General features: G+C 41.9%; 5 protein-coding genes across 10 annotated transcripts; 2 read left to right on the plus strand and 3 right to left on the minus strand.

Moving 5' to 3' along the window:
* The first annotated feature begins 3,548 nt into the window (after positions 1–3,548).
* Positions 3,549–6,719, plus strand: LOC308123561 (uncharacterized protein). The gene is made up of 2 exons (XM_080486108.1): positions 3,549–4,438; positions 5,098–6,719. Exons 1-2 carry the CDS (start codon positions 3,728–3,730, stop codon positions 5,341–5,343), a joined length of 957 nt encoding a protein of 318 aa, XP_080342234.1. The 5' UTR covers positions 3,549–3,727; the 3' UTR covers positions 5,344–6,719.
* Positions 6,238–13,970, minus strand: LOC308123560 (ubiquitin carboxyl-terminal hydrolase 47-like). Of its 5 annotated transcripts, none has more exons than XM_080486104.1 (13): positions 13,870–13,970; positions 13,425–13,458; positions 12,084–12,184; positions 11,716–11,821; positions 10,948–11,060; positions 10,790–10,860; positions 10,600–10,725; positions 9,505–9,600; positions 9,224–9,352; positions 9,011–9,139; positions 8,882–8,919; positions 7,348–7,379; positions 6,238–7,262 (listed from the first exon to the last, which is right to left on the minus strand). In XM_080486104.1, the coding sequence occupies exons 3-13, from the start codon at positions 12,163–12,165 to the stop codon at positions 7,099–7,101; spliced, it is 1,086 nt and encodes a 361-aa protein (XP_080342230.1). In that variant the 5' UTR covers positions 12,166–12,184; positions 13,425–13,458; positions 13,870–13,970; the 3' UTR covers positions 6,238–7,098. The 5 variants fall into 5 exon arrangements, with proteins under 5 accessions (XP_080342230.1, XP_080342231.1, XP_080342229.1 ...); XM_080486105.1 differs by having other exon boundaries at positions 12,090–12,184; positions 13,870–13,955; XM_080486103.1 differs by lacking the exon at positions 13,870–13,970 and adding an exon at positions 13,637–13,780.
* Positions 13,971–14,585: 615 nt separating this feature from the next.
* LOC308124043 (uncharacterized protein) lies at positions 14,586–15,548 on the minus strand. The gene is made up of 2 exons (XM_080486823.1): positions 15,327–15,548; positions 14,586–14,847 (listed from the first exon to the last, which is right to left on the minus strand). The coding sequence occupies exons 1-2, from the start codon at positions 15,457–15,459 to the stop codon at positions 14,660–14,662; spliced, it is 321 nt and encodes a 106-aa protein (XP_080342949.1). The 5' UTR covers positions 15,460–15,548; the 3' UTR covers positions 14,586–14,659.
* Positions 15,549–16,198: 650 nt separating this feature from the next.
* Positions 16,199–18,732, plus strand: LOC308123837 (uncharacterized protein). Of its 2 annotated transcripts, none has more exons than XM_080486534.1 (4): positions 16,199–16,419; positions 16,508–16,608; positions 17,387–17,533; positions 17,744–18,732. In XM_080486534.1, exons 1-4 carry the CDS (start codon positions 16,263–16,265, stop codon positions 18,209–18,211), a joined length of 873 nt encoding a protein of 290 aa, XP_080342660.1. In that variant the 5' UTR covers positions 16,199–16,262; the 3' UTR covers positions 18,212–18,732. The 2 variants fall into 2 exon arrangements, with proteins under 2 accessions (XP_080342660.1, XP_080342661.1); XM_080486535.1 differs by having other exon boundaries at positions 16,224–16,419; positions 17,414–17,533.
* On the minus strand, positions 17,561–24,700 carry cirop (ciliated left-right organizer metallopeptidase; the record flags this gene model as incomplete). Its single annotated transcript, XM_080486731.1, has 14 exons — positions 17,561–18,946; positions 19,029–19,138; positions 19,303–19,434; positions 19,592–19,696; positions 20,444–20,540; positions 20,629–20,692; positions 21,160–21,343; positions 21,426–21,571; positions 22,254–22,338; positions 22,426–22,551; positions 23,245–23,394; positions 23,476–23,527; positions 24,171–24,264; positions 24,373–24,700. The coding sequence occupies 14 exons, from the start codon at positions 24,698–24,700 to the stop codon at positions 18,760–18,762; spliced, it is 1,860 nt and encodes a 619-aa protein (XP_080342857.1). The 3' UTR covers positions 17,561–18,759.
* Between the last annotated feature and the right edge of the window lie 1,104 nt (positions 24,701–25,804).

Below are 25,804 nucleotides of genomic sequence, written 5' to 3' on the forward strand. Positions count from 1 at the left end.
ACGGTGGTCGTTTTCGTGTTTCTAGGTGGCGCTAGAGAGACATTTTAGCACTCTGGGGGTTATTTTTTTTACATTTCCTTAAGTTTTTCACCAGTCTTTATGAGCGTGCCAAATTTGATCAACATTTGAGCGTGTTTAGTGGGTCACATTTGGGTTCAAAGCCACCCCAGGAGTGCCATAAACGAAGAAAGAAGAAACACACGAAATACAATAGGGTCCTGGCCTCGGTCCCTAAAAACAAGTCAACGCGAGACGGTCTGTGATTGGGGAAGTGGACGGGAGTTGTCGGGGGGCGGGGCGGGTTTACGGAAAGAACACGCGACCGCCGGCTACGATTTTCCGCTACCCCTCCGTTGAGGAGCCGGGGAATGAGGCCGTTTTCTAATTCTTAGAGCGCCAGTGTGTACTCGCCTACGTCACGAGGAACTACTTCCAAGGCGTCCTCGGAAGTGCGGAAATGCAAATTTACGAGGACGCATCGGCGTTAAAGGAGAATTGGAACACGAGTACTTGATGACGCGGTGGCTGTCATGGCTGGATGATGGACCCTGAAGCTGAGGAGGAGGAGGAGGAGGAAGAGGAGGAACCTGTTGCCTCTCTAGTTCAGCAGGAAGGTGATTTGTACATGATATTTTATATGATGATCTAAATTTTAGAACATTATTTTAAAATAGTACCTTTTCCGTCACATACATGCTGTGTATATTGCAGTGTATTGTACCGTGTATAGTACAATGTACAGTACTGTGTTTAGTACCATGTACAGTACTGTATAAAGTACAGTGTATAGTTCTGTGTATAAGACAGTGTTACTATTACTTCTACCTCCTATACAGCCTTTATTTTACTCTTCATCTCCTTGAACAATGAAAGCAGCTGATCAGAAATGTTCTTCTAATATAAACTAGTATTTTGCTGTTTTACTGAAGATCCCTGATGTTTATTAAATGAAGTAACCAGCTTTTCACATACCTGCTGCTTGTTGTCATCCTTCTGGTCATGTCATTAATATGTACTCTATTACATTTGTCTATATACATCCTACAGTTAAGCACTCCAATCATTTCTCTTTAGAATAAATACATAAATGGCTTATACTGTGTGAGAGTAAATACATAAATACACACATCACTTACACTGTCGAGCAAAGATAGATATCAAGCAGAAGATAAAGGAAATTTTTTTATTTAATAAACTTCAGCAGAACCTACAACAGTAATAACACAAGTTAGAAACATTATGTACATAGAATAATGACATTGTTTTGTAAAATTCTAAAGTTCTTTCTAACCTCATATATTATACAGTATTTTTTAACGACAGGTAGATGCAGGAAAGACTCTACCTTGCTGACATGTTTCAGCTTCATCTGTAGTCTTCCTCAGAGCATCATCATCTGGCCGGTCACCTGATAAAGACCGACATGTCATCACAACCAGATGATGATGCTCTGAGGAAGACTACAGATGAAGCTGAAACATGTCAGCAAGGCAGAATCTTTCCTGCATCTACCTGTCGTTAAAAAATACTCTATAATATATGAGGCTTATTGATGTGTACATTGACAACTGGGGATCTGTGCAGGATGCTCTTGTCCTGCACAGATCCTCCATGTACCAGCAAGTACTGGTACCAGCTGGGTACTTTCTGCTGGGTGACGGAGGAAGTACTGTATCCACCAAGTACTTTCTGATGGGGGACAGAGGAAGTACTATATCCATGCCTGCAGTGCACAGTTGTTATTATATCACTGGAATGGCAACCTGCTTTATTTCAATAATCAAAATCATGAACACGAAGGTACACAATGAATTCTGATTCATGATTACATCAAAATATATCAAATGTTTTCATGTGAATTTTAACTGACAGGCAGGTTGAAACCCAACAGAACCAGGCCAAACCTGGTGGTGCTCCATCTTTCTGAGAGCCTGGAGAGACGTCCTCTGGTTGCTGTCTGAGTGTTGTCTGTGTGGCATCGGGTGACATCATGGAGGTGGAGAGGGAGGTCCAGGGAGGAGAAGGACGGTCCAGGGAGGAGGAGGAGGAAGGTCCAGGGATGATGATGGAGATGACCAGGTGACACTGAGGACGCCCAGAGGGACCTGGCAGGAAGTGATGTGCGAGCGAGACTCACTGTCCAGCTACCTGCTCCTGAAGAACGACCTGCAGACCTCAGAGAGCAGAACCACATCTAGACAGGAAGCTCTCCTCATGGAGTCATGTTCTCTACTCATGTTCTCTTGACATGTGTAAATATATGGAGATAGATGGATAAAGACAGCGAGATCAACAGAGAGATCAACAGACTGTAAATGATTGTATATGACTGTAAAATATAGAACTTAACATTTGTCTGTGTTATTTCATAAACAATGTAATGTTGCTTTAAAGAAGAAATTGTCTCGGAGGAATTTCAACAACTATGAGGTCTATGAGGAGGACATAGAACAAAAAGAATGACACACTACCAGTTCAGTAAGTTATTAACTCATGTATGAATAAAATATATACATGTAATAATTCAAACATCAAAAACAATCCTCACTCCTCATCTGGAGGAGTTCCTCTTCTCCACTGGATCAGGCTTCAGGTTCCTCAGGAGTCCTGGATTCAAATAGTGCATGGTGTTAGTTTGAATCCACAGCATCCTCCAGTAGAACCAGTAGAACCTCCGATAGAACCTCCGGTAGAACCTCCAGTATAATGGGTAGAACACTTCAGTGCAATTGAGACAAAACACTATGGCCAGTAGTACCTTCACCTCTCAGTCAAGTTAAATAGTTTTAAACAGGATCTTTCCCCTCAGCAGCAAATATAAATGTACATGAACACTGTTAGATTTACACCAAAACATTTAGATCTCATGAAAACCTCAGAACAAATGTTTAAGTAAACGTGATCTTGAAATATCAACCTCATAACAACATTTTAAGAACTATATTCTGGCCTAAAATACTCTTAAAACTGCACTCTGTTGAACAATGACGCTAATATTTCAGATTTTTACGCACTGTTGTGTGTTTCCTCCTCCTCGATCTCCTCCGGCTTCTCCTGCCAAATGCATTATGAGTGAATTGGCTTCCCAAGTCTGCACAGGTCAGTGTCGATGCATCCTCGAAAATGTGGGCGGAGCGAGGATACATCCGGGTGTTCCATGTGTACTCGGTGAGAAACGGCCTAAGAATTGGAACAGTACTTGGTCTCCCACTGATGGCGTTTCACGAGTGCACGAGAGCACAAGTATGGACAAGTATGCGTATTGGAAAACGCCCTGAGTCTGTGAGGAGGAGCAATCGTCACTCTCGACTTCCCCACAATATTTAATTATTTCATCGGCCGTAAACCCTCCTGTTGTTGTTTACATACAGCGCTTTGCGCTCACTGGTTGATTTGATAACTGGGTTTATTGAAAAGTCGGCGCGCGACACAACATTGCGGCCTTGTAACAGACGCTCCTCCGTCAGAAAGAGGAGGAGGAGGAGGAGGAGGAGGGGGAGGGGGAGGAGATTCACCAGGAGGTGGACGCTTCTTTTTACAATGAGAAAGTTTAACCTGGGTCACAGAAAACAACTCGGACGACCGCTGGCTGCTTCCATGTTCTTCGGTGGATGCTCCCCGAGTCGGTCACAACCCCCCACTACATTTTTCCCCCGACCCGCTACTTCAGGACTCTGACCCGCGCTGCTCACGTGTCTCGTGTGTCGGTGTGCCTGTGTGGTTGGAAATGGCCCTTTTTAACTTTTTAGCATTGATCCTGCTCACATTTAGCAGCGATGTCGTTGGAAATCCGATCCTGGCGGCCGTGGACGACGACGTTAACCTCACTTTTAAATCACCGTGTGGAGTCGGTGAAAACCGCGAGGTGGTTCACCGACCTAAAGATGCCTCCACTCGGACCGTCGCCTTCCACACGGGGGGTGAGTTCGTCCCCGGGCCGCTGTACGCCGGCAGACTGAACCGAAGCGGCCCGCTGCTCCTGAACAACGTGGGGATGAACGACGACGGACTGTACGAGCTGAGGTGTAACGGGCGGGACGCGGCTCGGAGCGAGCTGAAGGTCGGAGCGCCCTTGAAAGTGTGGGCACCTGTGGGCCGGGCCGCGGATCTCCCGTGTCATTTCGTGACACTCGGGGTGTCGGTGGAGTCTGTGGTGTGGGAGAAAGATGGGGAAGTGCTCCTGCGGGCCCCCGGAAACCTTCCTCCCGGGAAAGGGTTCCTCGGAAGCCCGGTGTCGATGCGCCGTGACTGGATGCAACAGGGAGACTTGTCGCTGAAGGTGGAGAAGGTGGAGGAGCGACACGGCGGGGATTTCTTCTGCCTGGTCACAGTCGACAGCAGCTATCACCTGGCAGCAGTGGTGAGGCTGACAGTCGCACCGAGCATCCCGGATCCAGAGAGCACCGCGACGACCGGGACCGGCCTGACGTCACGTGAGGTAGGAACCCCGAAGGCAACACGGTCAGCCTGGTTTAGTTCAGAGCTTTAAGAAGTGAGGCAAAGTTTTGTCCAGAGTTAGGATGCAAGTTCCTGTAAGGCAGCACACACACACACACACACACACACACACACACACACACACACACACACACACACACACACACACACACACACACACAAACACACACAGCTATTTAGCAGCGCTGAGCTAAAAATAGCTCGCAGAGCTGCTGCCAGAGGAGGAAACTGAACACTTGAGGGCTCGAGCTTTCCTGTGACAGACGGGGCTAGAAAAGATGGTCCCTCTGATGTTCTGCTTGTTATGTAATGTTCTGCAGGGTTGAGCATATAGCGGCTCTCCCCGAGGTCACTGGGTCACAACCAAGGTGAAGGTTCAACTCAACAATGTGTGTTTACTACATCTTTGAAAGCCTTGTTAAGTTAAACCCTCTGATGCATGAATTATGAAAGACTTCTGTTTTGATTCTTCTCAGGACATGAAAAAACTTGTTGGGGTCCGTTTTTAGCAGTGTAAAGGCACTATATAAGTTCCCATTGATGCAGGATCAACCAGGCACTGATGACAGAAGGGAAACTACAGGATCGACTGAAACCAGTCAAACTCTGTGTGATCTGTTTGCTTCTTTCTCTCTGCAGAAGCTGCCCGGTGCTGACAGTTGTTTGCTCACGGGGGTCATAACAGCGGTTGTCTCGATCCTGATCACCTCTCTGTTAATGGCTCTCGGATACCTTCTGAAGAGAAGATACAGTAGAGCTTTGAAACGAAAAGCTACGTCGTCACAAGCCCAACATGAGGGAGGCGAGAACAACGCCAACGGAATCTCTCTTCTCCAGAGAGACGCTGAAGGGGGTCTGTCCTCAGGGATCAGACACCAGGGATAGGAAGGATAATAGAAAACCTCCCGGAGGACCAGCCGCTGATTCTTTAACTTCTCTCTCCTCATGTGAGATAAGAGATTCCAACAGTGCCAGTCTGATTCCATGCTCTACAGCCCAGCAGTGAGCGGTTTACATCGACTTCTCACCCTCCCCTGTCACACGTGGCATCATTCCCTCTCAGTGGTCAGCACTGATGCATTACAGCCACAATATTGAATCCTCTCGCCTTCCAAACACTGAAGACTCCGGTCAGAAAACGTCGACCAGAGTTCAAACTTGAATATGCAAAAGAAGCATTGAAGGTCAAACTGTGAGTTTTGAAATGTTGCCTTACTATTTCTTACTTCATCTCTCTCGGATGTATATTTTATTGTTGTGGAGCACATTGGGCCGTTGAAAGGGCTTTATGAACTCATATTTATTGATTGATTTGATCATAAAGATGTTTTAAATCGGAGGCGTCACACATAAGGCCCGTGTGCCAACACCGGCCTGCAAGAGGCTTTAAATGGACCGAACCACTAAGACAATGGTAAAACATTGAGTTTTAAACAAATGTCTTAAGAGTAGCGGACACAACGCAATGCTGAGGCCAGAGCGGAGATATCAATGGTGCTGCCATGGTGCTACCGCAATGCCTTAAAGCCATACTGTCAGGGTGATTTTATATAAGAACAACCATTATGCAACATCTTCAGGAGAAGTTTTCTGGACGTTTCACTGTATTTTGCACCAGAAAGTATCAGTAAAATTGGCTTTATATTGAGATCGTAGTCATTTTGTGTAGTAAGTGTTTTATATATATTGTGTAGAAATATAGACATTTTCATCATGACATTTCCATCTGTGCCACCACAAAGAAAAACTTTGAAGTTTACTTTTTTTATTCTTTTTATTCTGTTCTTAAAGCATTCATGCATCTTGTTGTCAGGTTATGTAGTTGTACACACGTTTCTGTTATTTCTTAATTGGTGGTAAATAGACAGGTTGTGAATGTGGAGTGCACACCAGACTTGCAAACAAACAAGTAGGACAAAGATATAACTCGCTGCTGTGTTCATCTTTTACGTGCTTTAAATTAAAAACCATCAACCTAGGTACAAGTAGGCGGGCTGCAAGTTCTGCTACTGTGTTCTGTTCTCTCCGGCTCCACGTGTGTATTAATGGCAATAACTGGACGGTGTTACTTTAAGTGAATGAGCATTAATATATGAAAAGGAAGTTTTACGTAATGATTAAGCTGTTGAAACGCACTTTTGTTATAAGTGTAATAGAGACAAAAAGATTGTAACTTTGGTCCAAATACATTGCTTACTGTTTAAAAATGCTTGCAAATGTACTATTTAATGTATTTTTGAATAAAAATATCTTGTACTTTTTTCCTTGTTCTGCAGTTGTTTTTTCTGTTTTGTTTTAGAATGTACAGTTGATCATGTGAAGAACATTGTGCCTCTGACCCTCGTGCTGAAGTATTTATACCTCATGGTGTGATTCAATTTATCTCTACTGCATTGTTATTAAAGCTACTTTACCACTTAATCATATAAATCATATCTAGATAAATGTTTTTAAACTCTTAACAGAGCGGAGCTGTCACCTCTCCGACTGATTCTAAACTCACACTTGTGGATTTAACTTTTAATTACTTCAACAATTTCTCACATACACAGTTGTTGACGTACAATTATCAAAGCGTACACGGTATGTGAAATCTCTCGGCTACTCGGATTCTGCTTTTAAATCCTGAAATGATCTCTTTCACAAAACAAAGACTGAGAATAAGATGACGAGTATCACAAGTACGACGCATCCAAACACAATGAGAAAGATGAGGATGGGTTTTTTCTGGGTTTTTGCTGGGCTCCGGGGATTCTTCGGTTGGTCCTGTTCTCCGCTCGACTTGTCGGTCCGACTCGCCGAGGCTGCGAAGACACGGGGGAAAAAACATTCAGACGCTCTGCATCACTTCCGTCTGGATTGATTTCCATCATTTTTCTGATAACTTACCTCTGTACATGAGCAGATAGGCAGTGCTGGAGCTGATAGATAGATAGATGCAATGTTTTTTGGATTTGAATCTTTATAATAAAATTATATTAACACACAAAATAAGAGATTACATCGCTATTACATAAACTGGGGCCTTAATTTATCCCTATAACTTTTACAAATAACTCTTTTTAAAAATGTGTGCTGAACAAATGTAAATGTCGACGCTCTCTCATTAGTGATGGCCAAATATACGGAAGAGTTTTAGGGCCACTGAAGAAAAGAAAAAAATTAGGAGGCTACAAAAAAAAAAAAACCTTTGTGGCCTCATAAAAAGTCGAAAATCAAAGTCGAGATTTTTTTTTTTTCACGGTGGAAAAAAAAGGCCGTCCATCCACATGCCAGCGGTGTGACTGTTTCCTCAAAATGCACATCAGGCGGTTTAATGAAGTGATGAAAAGACGCTTCAGGACAGAGTGTAGCTCATAAACACGGTGCAGTTATCATCAGTATCAGGACCAGAAGAGACAGAGCAGCCTGCTGCCTGGTTCTGTAGAGGAACAGTTATCATCAGTATCAGGACCAGAAGAGACAGAGCAGCCTGCTGCCTGGTTCTGTAGAGGAACACAGTTATCATCAGTATCAGGACTAGAAGAGACAGAGCAGCCTGCTGCCTGGTTCTGTAGAGGAACACAGTTATCATCAGTATCAGGACCAGAAGAGACAGAGCAGCCTGCTGCCTGGTTCCGTCGCGGAAGTTCGTCGAGTGCGAAGGACGAAGACACGGATCCGGGGCTGCTTATTTAAATGTGTTCTTATTAATTAAAGAAATCCTGTGTAAAATCACACGTCCATAAGCAGTAAGCAACCCGATATAGTCAGAAGTAAGTGATGATGAGGGATGGATAGACGTCTCTCCGTGAAAAAAAAAAATCTCGACTTTGATTTTCGACTTTTTCTGGGGCCACGAAGGTTTTTTGTTTTTTTTTGTAGTCTCCGAAAAAATTTTTTTCTTCAGTGGCCCTAAAACTTTTCCGTACAAATGAAGCCTCGTGAACCACTTTCTTAATTTTCTGACCCCACCAGGTGGCACTTGTGATTTTAAGATGGCGTCTGAGAGACTGGCAATGAAGTGTGCGTTCAAGCGTTTGTTGAGCAGACAGCGCCATCTAGTGGTTTCAGGAAATAAAGACGGGTTCAGGAAGCCTCATTTGTCCATCACAACTTTTCACCAGGATTTTTTCTTAAATTTAGAAGGAAAAAAAGAAGGAAATAAACAGGAATCTTTTGTTCCCTCCTGCTCTTTGGCGCCCTCCTGTGGAAGTTCACCATTACAATCTGAAATCCATTAATGTTGGATAACAGTAATACTTCTAGTTGCACAATACCGAACATCACGAAACATTAAAGTGCTCGAAAAAAAATACTGCTATTGTTTTAATTTGTTTATGATATTTTAAAATAAATGCAGTCCTGGTAGATATTTTTTTGTGAAATATTTTCTCCCACCATACAATTTGACTTCCACTTCAAAGACTTTGTGGAAACATACCTGTACTTCTTATTGTTTGCAAATGGTTGTTCCTCCACCTGCAACAAGCAGCAAAAGCAGGGTTCATATATAATCAAAAACAAAGTAATATTTGAATAAGTTTAGTAATAACTTGCTTTCTCGGCGCACCTCAGTCACGTGAGCGTCGTCGCAGTCATACCAGGCGTTGTCCTCGCCGCTCAGGACTGTGGCGGTGTAGTGTCCACCTCGGAGGCTGCCCATGTGGTTCACCATCCCGTACAGCCTGTAGCTCTTATTCTAACAAAACACAAACACACATCAATGAAAATTATTTCATTTTTATTTGTATTAAAGTGAATGTAAGGAATGTTTTTGGCCTGCCTCGGTCTGGATCGTATTTGGCACTTCCACACAGCAGTTTGACTTCACGTCTGACCGGGTGTTGAAGTCAAAGTCAAACCTCTTGAGGAGAAGAGTCATGACTTGAGGAAAGTCCACCATCTCACACCCCTTCGAGGTTCAACAAACAGAGACGGGATTCATTTAATCTCTTGCTCTGAGCTCAGTGGCACGAACTACATTTCAATGCGCCGAGTTTTCCTTTATTTTCCTTCTTGTTTCATCTTTGAACATTCCTGTCCAGCTGAAGAGTGAGAACTCACACTGGTCGCCTCCGTCTTCTGTTTGCATTCGCTGCAGTACACCATGTTGTCTCCAGTGTGTGCTGTGCTCTGGAAGAACTGCCTGAAACCTGTTTTCTGCAGACACACACAAATAAGAACACAAATAAATCAATAGCAACAAATAAAAAACATCATTCATTAACTAACTGAACACAAAACTGGGCTGCCCATTTATTTTTTTATTTTTATCTGCTACTGTTTCCTGTTTCCTTTTAACATTTCCTTTATGTCTGTACTTGTGTTTTTAATGCTTGGGGCCTTGTTAAATAAACATTTCTGTCACTGTCAAAAATAAAGCTCATCTCATCTCATCTCATCTTAAACCAACAAAAATAACTCACTCGGAAGTGAAAGATTGAAGTTATCAACTAAATACCACACAAGCAAAATCAACAAAACATCAACTCCTTCAACTAACTAACTAACTGTAAACATACATTAACTTATCAATTGACTGTAAAGAAATTAAACCTAACTAACACACTTATTAATTGACTGTAAATACTAACTAACTGTAAACATAAACTGATAAATTGACTGTAAACATAAACTAGCTGCAAACAAATTAAACCTAACGAACAAACTAACCAACCAACCAACCAACTAACTAACTAACTAACTAACTAACTAACTAACTAACTAACTAACTAACTAACTAAGTTATTAATTGACTGTAAATACTAACTAACTGTAAACATAAACTGATAAATTGACTGTAAACATAAACTAGCTGCAAACAAATTGAACCTAACAAACAAACAAACTAACCAACCAACCAACCAATCAACCAACCAACTACCTAACTAACTATCTAACTAACTAACTAACTAACTAACTAACTAACTAACTAACTAACTAACTAACTAACTAACTAACTTATTAATTGACTGTAAATACTAACTAACTGTAAATAAATTCTAACTAACTAACTAACTAACTGTAAACATAAACTGATAAATTGACTGTAAACACAAACTAACTGTAAACAAATTAAACCTAACTAACAAACTAACTGTAAACATAAACAAAACCAACCAACCAACCAACCAACCAGCCCTGCTGGCTGCTTCTCACCACGCTGCACTTTGCACTGTGTCCGTCTTGGAGCGACAGCGGCAGGGTCAAGAACGGCGTCGTCTCTTCGATGATCACGTGACCTTTGAGGCACGTTGTTGTTTCCTTCAGCTGCCCCTGGAAAAGCTGCACACACAAGCAGAGTGAAACCCGGCGTCACACCGACAGTTCAGGACAGAGAGCGGCTCACCTGCGAGGCCTTCGGGCCGAGACTCTTCACAAGCATCTCCAGGCATTCGGCAGCGTCTCGCTGTTGATGAACTGCACAGGATAATAAAGCACCTCAGGACGATTCCTACTGAGATTTATCTTTTCTTATTTCTTTGTGCTGCTCAGCGGCCGACGTACCGTTGAAAATCCCCAGAGCATCTGTGATGTTTTCGGTTCCACATGAAGTCTTCGGCAGGTTTTTGAAGATGGTTTTCAGCTCCCGATCTAAGATACATGCTGTTGGATCCAACCTTTTTTAAGGGAGAATGTTTCCACTTAGAACATCACTCAAATTTCAAATTGACTGTTAGTTCTATAGTCGATTATAATCCCTTAATATATTTGTTCTTTTATATTTATCAGAGTTATTGCTATCACATAAGCTTGTGAGAACTCTCAGCTCCTGAACTAAAGACAAGATATTTCTTTTTTAGCTTTTAACTAATAATAATGATAATTATCATTTTTTAAAAGATAGAATTAATTCCCGGCAACATGTTGGGATTAAATATTTTAATTCAGGGGGGTCAAACATGATGCCTGTAGGCCAAAACAGCTTGCCACCTGAACCACTCTCACATATTTTAATGAGTGCTCTGTAAACAGCTGTACGCTAGATGGCAGTATTGAGTTACTCTACATTCATCAGCTGGTTTACCCCGATAGAAGTAACTGGTGCAGGTTGGGGAGAAGATTTGTCAATCCTGTTATGACTTTGGTGCTCAATTTTGATTATTTAAGATCAAATATCTCTTTTCGGTGCAGAAACAGTCATTCCAGGTGGGTTAAATGCAATCAACCTGCTTATCGTGCAGATTTCAGCTGAATTTAGAGGAAATACCAGCAGCATATCGAAAATAATTGATATTTTTACTTCTTTTAAAGTGCATAGAGACTTCCTCATACCTTTCATGTATCTCAGATGTCACGAAGAGAACCTGCAGGACGCTGCTGAGATAACATGTGGCTCCCTGGTTGATCAGCGGGAAATGACGTCTGTTTGGCTGAGTGACTTTGAACAAACAGAAAATACATATTTGTTCATTCCCAGATCAAAATGCACAGAGCGGGCACCGTTCTTACATAGGTTCCACAAATATATGTGATGCTGCCGTAAAATACTACAACAGGATAAGTTGATTACATTAGATGAATAATGATAAAAAGTCAATTATATAAAATGGATACCGAAACAGAAAACACACATTTCTTTGTGGTATTTTGGTTTCTATTGTTGTTCTCTAATCCACATGTAGTAGTAATCCTTCCTTCACCTGCACCTCTACTACTGATGTGTCTTTTCATCATCCCCGTTGTTTTCGCGTCATCCAGGTGTCTTTTTCTGGAGTTCTCCATCTTCCTTCTTCAATCTCATCTGCAAGAGTTCTCATGTAACAACAAACCTCAAAATCTTGCACAAACATCAATATTTTTTAAAAAAAAGATCCGCTCAGGAAACAGCCCTGCACCTTTTCTTCTTTTAACATCACAATTCTACCTTAATATTTATAATCTCCAATGTCTAATAACTCATACACAGACGCATGTTTTTACATTCTTGTCGATCTGCACTGAAACGACTGTGAAAAAGTGAAGTGGTCAGTACCTGTCTGTCCCTGCAGGTGGCAGTACTGCGCACACACGGTTAAGTGTGTACAATGTGAGACCTCCAAATTGTGAAAATTTTTAAAAATTGTACACTGATGGTTTTCAATGGAAAGATATAGCGATAGGGCAGTTACATCTCCTAATATTATATTTATAAAGAATTCTTGAAAATACTTCCGCCTCAAACTCGGACCTCCCAACTTATCAGCCAAGAATTCTACCACTCGGAATGGTGAAAATTGCGAAAATGATTTATTTCAAAAGAAAATGGAAGTGAGACTACAGTTAGAGCTGGATTATGGTTTGGAAATGAGTGACGCTCAGAAATGAGACGTGAGGAATCTGCATTAGAGAACGCCTGATATTCATACTTCAGGTGGCTCCAGCTTCCAACCAGCAGGGGGCAGTGCATCCTGCGCGATAAATAAATAAATCTCTCATGAAGTCTGTTTTCTAATGAATATTTTAAATATGAAAAAAAATTTAATACATACAAATGTATGTGTGTGTGTGTTTTTAAATTAATTGTTCTTGAGATTTTTTTAACACGTGTATTTTTCAATATACATATATTTTAATAATTTTTAGTATCTTTAATAAGATTTATTTAATATGCATTTATGACTTTTTTTATTCAAACATTGTTATTAAGATTTAATTTAAAAATCATAAATGGAATTATGGCCTGTCATGCTGTCTGCAATTTTTTAAATATGTATTTTCCAATATTTTTAGTACATTATTATTACAATTTTTCTTTTCTTAAATACATATTCTAAGCATGTTTTAATATATTGTTTTAGAGATTAAAATACATATTACATGTAATGATGACTTTGTTATATAGTGTAATTTTTTAATATACATTTAGAGATATATTCTTCAATATATTATTATCAAATACATCTTTTTTTTAAAAACATGCTATAATGAGCCCATTGCAAAGAACAAAACGTGCAGCTATATAGAGAAACTGAAGTAAAACTGAAGAAAATAATTTTACTTACCAACTGCTGTGATCACAGAGGGAAATCAACAAACCTGTAAGGAAGTACAAGGAAGAGGAGGAGGAGGAGGAGGAGGAGGAGGAGGAGGAGGAGGAGGAGGAGGAGGAGTCTGTTAAACAAGTTTGACCTGAAGCATTGTTGGTTGGCAGAGGTTAAAATAGGTTAAAATAGGTTAAAATAGATTAAAAGAGGTTAAAAGAGTGGCATCTTGCCTCAGTTTTAACTTTAATAAGCTGTAGCACGGTAACCCCGCACCAGTAGAGGTTTGGTCCTTAAATGCAGTTTCACATTGAAAATAAGCAAAGCGACGATAAAACAGTGACAAAGCAGTAATAAAATAATCTGAGGTAAAACATGAAGGGAAACTGAAATCTAAACATTTAAACAGCAATATTTCTGGGAGGAGCCCTGCAACTGGCAGCGTTGCATTCTCGAAGGCCTTTACCAGCAGTGAGACTAGTTTTCCTTGAAGCTTTGCCGGAACCACCGGTAGAAATTCCCCACAATCTCCAAACATCACTTACAAGAACTGAGCGGCAGATCCGTGCCAAACCAGCATACTCAACTGTGCTGCTCATCCCACAAATGCATGTGACTTAAAATATGCAAAAGGAAAATCTCTTCGACGTGATTGGCCTTAATACCAAGAATCACGTGCGTCAATGTGAGCTTTTCTTTTCTAAAAGTTAACAGTAACAACGGCTCTGATTATTGTAAAACTCAATTACTTGAATATCTTTTAATATCTTCTAACAATTCCCATTACCAAGGTAATCCCACCAACTTGTTATCGCTCAAGTGGCATAAGTGGCAGAACAACATTCTCCAGTGAAAAACCAGTTCTATTGCCAAAACTACCACATAGGAATGTATTTATAACTCCAAAGATAACAGATAAAGCACATTAGGAGAGTTTCATTCAAGTCCAAATGGTGACAAATGTGTAGTTTTGTTCAGTCTAATGCAATTCGTAAGTTTTAATTGTATATTTGTCATGTCATCTAGAATTGTTTGGTTTTTCAGAGCAAAGGTGCCTTGAAATAACTGTGTCGCATTCGTTGCTATAGAAATTAGATTAATCATATTTTCATGCTGATTTTAAATTACTTTGACAAGATTCAACGGTCAATATTAGAGACAAAACGAGACAGCATTTCAGCAGACTTTTAAAAAGTTTATTTCATAAACAAGAAAATCCAAGGGAGGTTGACAATAGATTAAGAGAGTTTAAGAGATTAAGAGTTTTGTGTGTTGGTGGTGTGCAGTTTGGCGTCTTTTCCCTCCTCCAGGTCGGACGTCCATCGGTGGCCTCCGGGCAGCATGAGCAGCGTGTGAATGGTGGACATGTGCTTGATGTTGTACACGGACAACAGGTCGGATTCCTCCAGCGTGTCCGTCCTGAACACCATCCGGATGTCGTCGCCTGAGCAGAGATTCAGCACTGGTGAAAATATTCTGGATCGACTTCCCGTGATTTATTTAAGCTGAGCAAGCAATGTTGTTCCTTGTTTAAACTATTCATTTTTTACATTTTTTAAATACCCAATGAAACACAATAAAGAAAACAAGATTGTTTGTTGTTGTGTGGATTAATTTAAGAATAGTGGCTCTCATTTCTTAAATTATTCATGTTCCTTTGGGGGGGGGGGGGTTACTTCTCCTCAGATTTAATTTTTCTCAGTGTATGGAACTTGTCATGTACTCATCTTGATTGCACCTGTATTTACTAGTTACTGGTTGAAATAGAAGTGAAGTTACTTTATTAGTTGTTGAAACTTCGCATGGACGTGAAAACTTACTTTCAGTGAGTAGTTTAGTTTTGTGCCATTTCAAATACTGAACACTCTTCTACTTTTTACTTTAAAAATCCTAAATAAAAAATAAATAAAAAGAAATACGTACTGATGTTGAGTTGTTGAGAGATTTTCTTCTTCAGATGCAGAACTGTGACCTTCTGCATCTGCTCCTCGGTCTCACACAGGTCGACGATCTTCTCCTCTCCTCTGGGTCCTTTTACTTTTAACTGATACCTCATTTTTATTGCTGATTAATCTCTTTTCTTTATGTTGTCTGTTTGATGAAGAAGCACTCGGTTTCCTCTTCTTCCTCCTCCTGGTGTTTGTCAATAACCATTAACCGCAGATGCTATTTATACTCTGCTTCCTCAAAAAAAAAAAAAAAAAAAAAAACTTTATTGAACAGGCAGAAGTGCACAGAAGATCAGGGCTGGTGTGTGTGTGTGTGTGTGTGTGTGTGTGGGCGTGTGTGTGTGTGGGCGTGTGTGTGGGCGTGTGTGTGGGCGTGTGCGTGTGTGTGTGTGTGTGTGTGTGTGTGTGTGTGTGTGTAGATAGATAGATAGATTTGGAATACATTTATTTATTTTATATTTATTTATTATACTATATTGGGGAGAATTCTGAAATTATTCTTTTGTTTATTACTTTGTAGACATTAGAGGTGGCCCAAAGTGACCTCTGTACCAAAGACAAGACATTCTAGTGAAAATACGTCTTCATTTTGGGTGAAGGATGTTTTTACTGTCCTGTTGTGTATGCAAATACTTTATTCTATTATTTTTCTATCTGGTGTACAGAGTAATATATACATAGATACATGTTGATGGTTCTACTTGGTATTTCATTGGAAAGATTTTATAAGATATTGGTTTATGTCTTGTTGGCTCTTCAGGGAGATTCCGCCTGATCAGACTGTCACGTGTCTCACGGTAGTTCAGGGAATTTTCACAGGTGAGGCGCGTCGACGTCACGTGACTTCTCCTAAAGGCTGCGACGTCAAGGTGAGAGCTGGAGATAGCGAGAGAGAGCGGAGACAGAAGAGATGGGCTCTAAAGGGAGCAGGCACAAGAAAAGCAAGAAAGAGGCGGATTGTGTGGAGGTTAACGAGGCGGGTCAGAGTGAATCCACACCGAGGGAGAAGTGCTACGACCCGGACGACCCGAATCTCATCATCGTGGATGAAGAAGATGAATTAGACTGTAAGTCCTCAGTGGGTACACCCCATCGTCTTGAGCTGCTGAGTGAATCTAATACTCTTTTTGTTTTGCATTTCTGCTGAATACCTAGTTGAGCTGGACGACTTTAAGTCTCCCAGAGCTCTGATGTCTTGTGACCACGCCGTCACCCCGACGTCTCTCACCAACTGGTGCCGCCGGCAGCTGGAGGAGGTTCGTCTCGGTGTTTCGGGTTAACTGGTGTCCCTGTTAACTGGTGACCGACCTTCTTTTTGCGTCCCGAGTCGCCGCAAGACGTTAAGAACTCGACATAAATCCGTAGCTGTCCCGGCGAACGCCATTTAGCAGCATTTACAGTGAAGTTCCGTCCTTTCTTTAAGTCTTATTTTAACTTTTAACTACAGGAAGTTGGTCACCAGTTGACAGGAAAACAATTTACTCCGAAACACTGTTCAATGTTCAGGTCATCCACATGTCCACCTCTACTCCTTTAGTCATCCCTTTGTCCACTGTAAATACTTTAATTATCAACCTGTCCACATCAACACTTTATTCCTCTTCCTGTTGCAAGAGCAAAAACTGTTCTGACACCAGAAGGCTCTCAATCATATATTGTTTGCCTAAGCTGCCGAACTGGACAAGGGAGGAAACAAATAATAATATTCATCCACCTGTCCAGTTTAAAGGCTTTATCAACCGGTCCACCTTAAGTCTTTATTCATCTACCTGTCCACCTTAAATGCTTTATTCACTACCAGTCCATATAGTCTATGTTTTGTCCACTTTAAAGAAAACAATTAAAAGTCAAGTTCCAAAATGACTCTAATGAAGTCACTATAAAATAAAATACTAAGTGAAAAAAGGACATAAATAACATTAAAATAACACAAAGATGAAAACGGTTTAAGAGAAGGCGAGTTCCAATAATAAAGGTTTTAACTTTGTGTTTCATTGACCTTCGATGGATCATTTTCTTCATGGACCTTTGAAGGGAGCCCGATATTTTGTTTGTGGCAAGTGTGACGTGGAGTGGTCCTTCGAGGAGGTCTGCAGAATGGCTCTTCTGACCCCCGAAGAAATCGAATACTTTACAAACAAAATATTCGACAACGCCAGGGATTGCTTCGACATTAAATCAGTGAGTATTAGTTCGCCTAGTACATTCCCTCAAATGTTCTTTATTAATTTATCATTCCATCTTATCAGACCACTTTAAGCCAGTAATGATCAAATATTTAGGCTCTGAACCCAGACTGGTTCTGAGAGGTAATAAATTCTCTGTAAATAGAAAAGTAAGTCCAAATGTGTTTGGATTGGTGCTAAATACAGCACTCCACTTCTTCTTCAGTGTCCGGGCTGCAAATCCACTGTGCTGAGGAGCGACGTGTATGACCTCTGCGTTGAGTGCACGGTGTGCACCAACGACCTCAACACACCGTTCCTATTCTGCTGGCAGTGCCTGAGAGAGTGGCGAGGCCCGGCGCCGCGTTCAGACCACTGTGAGAACACAGGCTGCGTTAATAAGTCCTTGGAAATTCTGAAAAACTGCCCAGACATAACCTTCTTGGAGGTGAACGGGATCACTGGCTGCCCCTCCATCCGGGCGTGTCCCACCTGCGGCTTCCTGCTGGAACACAACAAAACCAGGTGCAAAGGCTTGACATGCACCCGATGCAAGGAGGAATTCTGCTTCGTGTGCCTCAAGGACATAGATGACTGCTGTGAGACGAGTAGCCCTTTTAAGGCTTGCTCCAGTGCCGTGGCCCCGAGACAGACCTCCATCCCCGTGCTGAAGTGGGACGATTGGTACATTTAAGTTCTGCTCGGGATCCAGCTCTGACCCTGGGTGAATCTGAATGACGCTTTCAGTGAAACAGCTGCTTCTAAACCAGTGTTTTATTTTTGCACAAGTCTGTTTAACTGTAATGCAGAAATGCACCACTAGTTGGAGCTGCAGCGCTGTCACACAAACCCTGTTGTTTGAAAGCCACACACGAAGAAGTTTGGACATTTTCTTCCACAAAATCAAGTCAGTCAGTTATTCCATCGAGAATATGAAATGTAAAAATTTATGGAATTACTCCTCTGTTGTCATGGAAACATGTTACTTGTGTTGTCATGGAAACATGACGCTCTTCATGCTGCCATGCTCAGTACTCATGAAGTAGTAAGCAGTAAATACAGCATTCAGGAACAAATGTAAATACTGTATATTATATGTGAATTGTTATTTTCTACATGTGCGTCATTGTCTTGCTCAGTGGTCACGATGCAGTGTGTAAACTTAAAACTACAGTGTGTCAAACTGATATAATCAATAAAACCCTGGTGGAGCCAGCGGTGCGGCTCTTCACTGAGGTTCTCCTACAGATCAGAGCGATGCTGTGGAGCCACAGTGTGACCTCTGACCCTGCAGGACCCACAGAGTCTGTTGGACACCACCAGCGCAGCCAGCAGAGCGACGGCAGCAGAGACACACAGAGCTGAGGCCACAGCAGGAGGCCTGAGAGGAGACCAGGTCCCAGTGTTGGAGGAGAGCTCACTGCGGATGCTGGAAAGAAAAACAAACAGTCACAGACGAGTCGGTCTGTTTGTTCGACACCAACGAGGAGCTCGTATGAAGTTGTTCTTGCCTTGTGTTAGACGAGGAGAAAGAGTTAATGTCATCTGAAAGAGGAAGGACATCACTGTGGAGACACAACCTCCGGTCGGGGCAGAAAACTGCCCCCTGGTACCCGTCGACCTGAGGGCAGAAGAAGAGCGAACACAGGAAGCAGGTTGGCATGTGGGACGGTACACTTTGTGATATTAAACTGACTTTAATTGATAATATTGGGGAATTTCTATCAATATAAAACCTGATCAGAAGAAACCGTATATGAGGGTTCGATATAAAGTGGTGCCAACCTGAATGCTGCCCCCTGCTGGACAGTGAACCCACCCTGATCCAGACGCCTGGATCTGGAACCTGTTGGGTCCAGTGCACCTGTGTCTGTAACAGAGACCCTCCACCGAGCCACCGGGACCCCCAGACTGAGGCTGGCAGGAGGAGACGGAGCGAGTTAGAGAACCACACACACACACACACACACACACACACACACACACACACACACACACACACACGCACGCACGCACGCACGCACGCACGCACGCACGCACGCACGCACGCACACACACACACACACACACACACCGATCCGATGAGGCTGGAGAAGAAACATCTGCTGTCAGGGCCAAAGACCTCCCCTCTCAGGTCGTCGTCCGCAAGCCTGCTGTTTTCCTTCCTGAAACATTCACTCTGAAGAACAAAGAGAATTGAACTCATAAACTACACCTGAAGACGAAGCCAGCGACAGAACCAGCAGATGGCGGTAATGCAACATTCACAGATGCAAACTGCCGTTAAATCAAGAAGAAGAAGAAGAAGAATCCACTCATATAAATCAGATAAACAATTTTACACAGAACTTAAAATTAGTAACTAATTACAGTAGACACACCTTCAAATAGAGGTCAAGTTAGTTCACGAGCTCGAAAAAAATATTACTAGATTACATTTATACTTACCAATTACTAAATATATGTACTTTAATACAGTTATAGTTACTAATTACAAAACAAATATACTGATTACAGTTGCTTACTAGACACAGCTTCAAATCAATGTTGAGTTACTTCACTAGTTGGAAAATTATTATTAAATCATATTCATACTTCATAATTACACAAAATATGTACTTGGTTTTAGTTATAGTTATTGTAACTAATCACTAAAACTAAGTTACTACTTCGTGCATTAGTGACATCACCTCACTAGTTACTGAAAGTTAGTTCTTGATTACAGCAATATTAACTCCTTTAAATAGCAGAGAGGGTACTTTAATCATAACTGAAAATTAGTAATTAGTTCTTGATTGAAGTTATTGTAGTATATTTGATTACATTTATAATTACAGATTACTAAAATTAGGTACTTTATTTCTGGTATCGTCACTAGTTACAGCTTTAAGCAGAAGTTACTTGACCAGCCGAGACTGTAACTTACTCGGTTAGTTAACGGTTTAAACATTCGGCATCCCTCCAGGTATCGGTCGGTCTGACACGCCCCCTTGTGGAGGTGAAGGAAATGACACCCGAGTCCACTGAGATGAAGAGAAAAGAAGAAATTACCTCAAAACATGAAGAATGAAGGAATGAAAACCGGTTTTAAAGAAATGAAGCGTTTCTCACCTTCCTGTGCAGAAAAAGGGGGAGGAGTTACAAGTCAGCACCGAGCCGAACGTGGAACCTTCACCTGATTGTTCAAATAATACCAATTTCCATCACATTAGTTACTTTAGTAGTTACTGAAAATCAGTACTTGATTGTAGTTATACTTCCTTGTTCTGACGTTTGACTTTAATGCAATTTAAGGGATGAAAATACTAGTCTAGTATAGTTTAGTACATTGTGGTGTCATTACAAAAACAAACAGCTCCATCTAGTGGCCCAGCATGAAAACTACATCATTTTCAGAATGTTGTCGTGTAACTGAAAAACTTTTATGAAACGAAAACGTGAAATCGATGCGTTTTCACTGAAACCTGGTGGTGTTAAACAGATTCTACTGTTCCTCTCGTCTCGATCCGCCCCTGGAGTGGAGTGTACCTGGAGGTACTCGATTACAGCTACAGTCGCTACTTTATCTGGTACTGATTCCCCAGTACTCAGTTACTTCTCCCGGTGTAATCCCGGTGTGGTTCTCGGTGATGCGGCTCTCACCGTGGCCCCACAGCAGCGTCTGGGCCCGGCTCAGGTCCACCGTGTACCAGCCGGTGTCCTGCAGCGCCGCCAGGGTGACCCGGTCCAGCCGCACCGTGGCCCAGTCGCCCAGCGCTGCCGTCATGATGGAGCCCTGCAGGACCCGGGCCTCCCAGTGGGACGACGCACCGCCCGGGGGGGCTCCCTGAGAAGGGGGGGGGGACACTCAGTCAAACACACACACACACACACGCTCTGTGTTCAGAAGGGGGGGGGCGTCTCAGTACCTGGTTCTCCAGCGGAGCTCCCAGACCCGGGTCAGCGGACTGCAGGTGGGCCTGCAGGGCCGAGACCACGGCCGGGGTGTAGAGCCTCGTCTGACCCGACGCGTCAGGATGAGCGACTGGACCTCCGGGAGGACATCCTGCTCCGTCTGCAGGGAAAACACAAACAACCGTCCGACAAACTGAATCTCACACATTAATCTGATTTATGGACGATTATCAACGACACTGAATAGATTTATGATTGGAGAGGAAAAAAATATAGTGGTTTATTGTTGCACTATTTTGATTGATCATTATATCTTGTTACTGTTTAATATAAATTTATTTAAATATTTACATAAATGTATATTTCGTGTGTTTTTGTTTGTCTTTTACCACATATGTATGTTTTTGTGTTGAGTATGAATGTTTTTCTATGTCTTTGTTCCTGTTTCTGATTTTGTGTGTTTCTGTGTACGTCTTGTGACTGTATGTCAATCTTTTTGTGTGTGTGCTTCTTGTGTTTGATTATGCGTTTCTGTTAAAGTGTGTGCGCGTTTGTTTGTATGTGTGTATTTATTTTTGTATGCGTGTGGCTTTTTTTTTTTGCTTTTGTTCGTGCGTGCATCGACCTGTTATTACACACACAGTTTGCTATATTCCCCCCGGATATCTGTATACGTGTTTCTACATCATTTCCTTTTGATGTCAATAACTTGTGAAGCCCTTTGAGTCACGTTGTATTGTCTGATAATTAAACTATAAATAGATATTTATAAGGGAAATCCTCTAACGCTGTGTATTAGTACATTTCCGTATGAATGTGTGTGTTTGTGTGTGTGGAGGCACCTTGATACGAGGACGAGCAGCGTCTCCAGGAGCTGAACAGATCTTTAGAGAAGCCGAGTGCGTGGAGGAGCTCGTGCATCACAGTCTGGGAAAGAAAAAACCACACAAACATCAACCGGCTGCTCTTTCCTCCGTTTCTTGTTCAGCGACCAAGTGGCGTTGATGAAGTGACCTGCACCGTGGTGGGGTGACGGTACCCGGCCCCCCGCAGGGTCTCCCTGCAGACGACCACCACGCCAGCCAGCGGGCGGCCCCGGGGGTCGGTCCGGCAGTGGACAGCGTAGGCCAGCACCTCAGGCTGAAAACAGGATTACAAGTATTACTACTGAATACATCTTTTTTTTTTTTTTTTTGTATTTTATTGGCGAATTTCTCTCCATTGAATGTTTGTGTGTTTTTCATATTATTTTTTGTTAAATTTTTCTATTGTTTTATCAACTCAATTTTTTTACTTTTTATTTTTATTTTGTAGTACAACTGCACACAACGCACAAACACACAAGACTTGATATAAAAACAAACAAACAAAAAACATCGATTGAACCAAAAGTTTAAATGTGGTCGTTAAGTCCTTTTATGATTAAAGTAATAGTCCAATTTTTTGTTGCTGTTATCGTCTGGTGTGTACAAATGAGCAATGTGTCTCACTTTCTGTTGTCAATGAATCAAATAAAACTGAACTAAACTTGTGGTATTACCCAGATTTGAGATATATATTGTACCTTTAATGTTTAGCTATAAAACATAAATTCATGCAAAATTTTTTACCAGTTTTCAAACATAAAGATTTAACCTGCATCGTTGGCAGTGATCGAGTCTCTGTGATTCTCTGCTGCCACCCAGTGGCAGAAGATGGTAATACTTCAATTGTACTAACTGCACCTTTAATGCAGAAACTACCTGAAGTTTAACCTTTGTGGAAAATATGTGAAAATGCTGTCATAAACACAACATAAAAACATTTTTATCCGTCCCAGGACTAAACATTTACCTGGGCTCTGCACTTATCGGTGGCCTGAACAAGGACGTAGAGCAGGAAGTCAGTGTTGGGGAGTCCGGCGCCTTCAGGCCTGAGGACGGTCCTGTGAGGGGAGTCAGGCTGAGGGTAAATATCACATCCATCCAGGTGATCGTCTGGGATCTGCCAGTGAAATAGAATAAACACGGGTTCTCACCACAGGAAATACTCAAAATCATTAATGACTAACGGTTCGACGCTTACTATCACATCCAGACACGTCTCAGCTCTGTAGTTGTTGTTTGCTCTGCCACATCTGAAAGACGTCGCATAAAATGTAGACGTTATTAAAATATTCAGGTCGATTCAGTTAATTATTCATACTACTATTTGATGGTTCGATGTAAATAGTTTGATAATTTTTCAGCATTTTCTGAGAGAAAAATGAATCTGATCACAAAGTACTTGCAGTGTGATGACGATAGTTTCTCAAATAACGGTCACACACACAGTGTATACACAAAATAAGTATTATTTGTGGCCATAGTATCGAGAGAAAACTCCAACAAATCCATGCAAACTGCTCACAGAAACACTGTATAAACCAGAAGGTTGAAACATGGAACGGTGAACTTGCTGTATAAGTTTCATTGTTTGTTTTTTTACTGCATTACAACAAGTAAATAAACACTGAGAATCGAGTAATATTCAGTTCCGGAGTGTGAACCCAGAAATCATTGCTGAGGTTTGTCGGTGTTTTCTTGTTTTGAAGAGAAGAGATGGAAATATAGTACAGATAACTCTGAGTCACACACACACACACACACACACACACACACACACACACACACACACACACACACACACACACACACACACACACACACACACACACACACACACACACACACACACACACACACACACACACACACACACACACACACACACACACACACCGGTTATAGTTGACTGTACTTGAGTTCTTCCAGAGAAACTTGCAGTATTTGTTGACGTCTCTGCTGAGCCGCAGGGAGCCACGCACTCTGATCACTGGTGGAATACACAGATACTTTTCTTTTAGGCGTGTGTGTGTGTGTGTGTGTGTGTGTGTGTGTGTGTGTGTGTGTGTGTGTGTGTGTGTGTGTGTGTCCTCTCCACCTGACAGTAAAGAAGACACCGTCCTCACGGCCTCCTGCACCGCTGCGTCCAGTCGTCCTCTCTCCGCTGCCGATAGGCTGTCGCTCTGTCTGGACAGCCAGGTCTGGACCCTGATTGGCTGTGGAGGTTGGGCCTTTTCTCCCAGCATGCTCCTCTTCCTCAGCGACCCTCCTGGATGGGGGCTCCCCTGCTCAGAGGTCAGGGGGTCCCGGGCCTCGCTGGGTGCCGACCTGACCACTCCAACCCGAGCCTGGACTTCGTCGAAGACGCACCTCTGCAGGGAGGAAGGAAGCCGCAGCAGCAGCAACAGCGGCAACACGGGAAACATCTGGAAGGAGGCGGAGCCTGTTGGAGGGTCACAGGAGGAGGAGGACCAACATGGTGCATGCAAATCGGTTTTAACACAGTCGACACAGGAGAAGAATGAGAATCACGATGCAAAAGAACATATTACCAGGAACTACCTTTTTATTTATATATATATTGTACTTTATCTACTCATACCAACACACACACAACCTGAAAGTGAAGAAACAGACACACACACGTCACTACTTCGGAGTGCACATTCCTGCACACGACCCGAGAAGAAAAGAAAAAAACATAAAAATAACCACCGGCACATACACCAAACACACCCAACAACACAAACACACACGCAAAAACAAAAACGGCACATAGACAAAAAACAAAAACATTCATGCAACATAAGAAATATGCAGACACAAAAACATAAAGGCACACACACAGAAAACCACACAGGCAAAGACAAAAATACTTCAGTATTCATGTTTACTTTCTCACACACACACAAAACAACAAACACGAAAACACAGACGCACAAACGGGAAAAAAATAAAAATCACACACGTATACAAAAACACAAATATAAACTCAGAAAAACAAGCAAAAAGAACAAAACACACATATCTTGAAGTGATAAATACCCTTTATTATCCGTCGTGTTCTTCCAACAGAATGAAAATGTTTGAGTAATTAAAAGGTAATTAAAGTGTTAAAACCTTTTTTTGTTCTTTGAAATTGTCCAACAAGTCAACCAGTATGTAAAAATTGTGTTTTTCAAATTAAATGTCAGCTCCTGACATACATGTACAACCAGATCAATAGAAACCACAGAGCTCTTCTTTACATATATAAACAGGTTTCTGATTGAATCCATTGTTTTAAAGTGTCCAGTTAGTTTGGACTCACAATGTGCTCTATGAAAAAGTGCATTAGAAAAGTGAGACGTGTGTGGAAAGGGGAAAAAGTGAAGTAGTGAAATGATCGTTACCTTTTAGGAAACTTTAATTCAGTCGTTGAATTCGGTTTTTCTCTTCAACCTGCAGATCCCTGCAATGACGGGAACTTCTTTCTACAGCTTCCTGTCGTCTTCACACCACATTTGAATACAGAGCCCCCCCCCACACAC

This window comes from Lipophrys pholis (assembly GCF_963383615.2).
Source record: "Lipophrys pholis genome assembly, chromosome: 18".
Classification (NCBI taxonomy): domain Eukaryota; kingdom Metazoa; phylum Chordata; class Actinopteri; order Blenniiformes; family Blenniidae; genus Lipophrys; species Lipophrys pholis.

Coding starts and splice junctions, on each gene's coding strand:
- LOC308123561 (XM_080486108.1), top strand. CDS start 3,728: ATGGCCCTTTTTAACTTTTTAGCATTGATCCTGCTCACATTTAGCAGC. Junction 4,439..5,097: donor CCGGCCTGACGTCACGTGAG/GTAGGAACCCCG, acceptor TTCTCTCTGCAG/AAGCTGCCCGGTGCTGACAG.
- LOC308123560 (XM_080486104.1), bottom strand. CDS start 12,165: ATGGAGAACTCCAGAAAAAGACACCTGGATGACGCGAAAACAACGGGG. Junction 11,061..11,715: donor ACATCTGAGATACATGAAAG/GTATGAGGAAGT, acceptor CCCTTAAAAAAG/GTTGGATCCAACAGCATGTA. Junction 7,263..7,347: donor CTATCTGCTCATGTACAGAG/GTAAGTTATCAG, acceptor GTGTCTTCGCAG/CCTCGGCGAGTCGGACCGAC.
- LOC308124043 (XM_080486823.1), bottom strand. CDS start 15,459: ATGAGGTATCAGTTAAAAGTAAAAGGACCCAGAGGAGAGGAGAAGATC. Junction 14,848..15,326: donor CTCTCAACAACTCAACATCA/GTACGTATTTCT, acceptor ATCTCTGCTCAG/GCGACGACATCCGGATGGTG.
- LOC308123837 (XM_080486534.1), top strand. CDS start 16,263: ATGGGCTCTAAAGGGAGCAGGCACAAGAAAAGCAAGAAAGAGGCGGAT. Junction 16,609..17,386: donor GCCGCCGGCAGCTGGAGGAG/GTTCGTCTCGGT, acceptor GGACCTTTGAAG/GGAGCCCGATATTTTGTTTG. Junction 17,534..17,743: donor ATTGCTTCGACATTAAATCA/GTGAGTATTAGT, acceptor CTTCTTCTTCAG/TGTCCGGGCTGCAAATCCAC.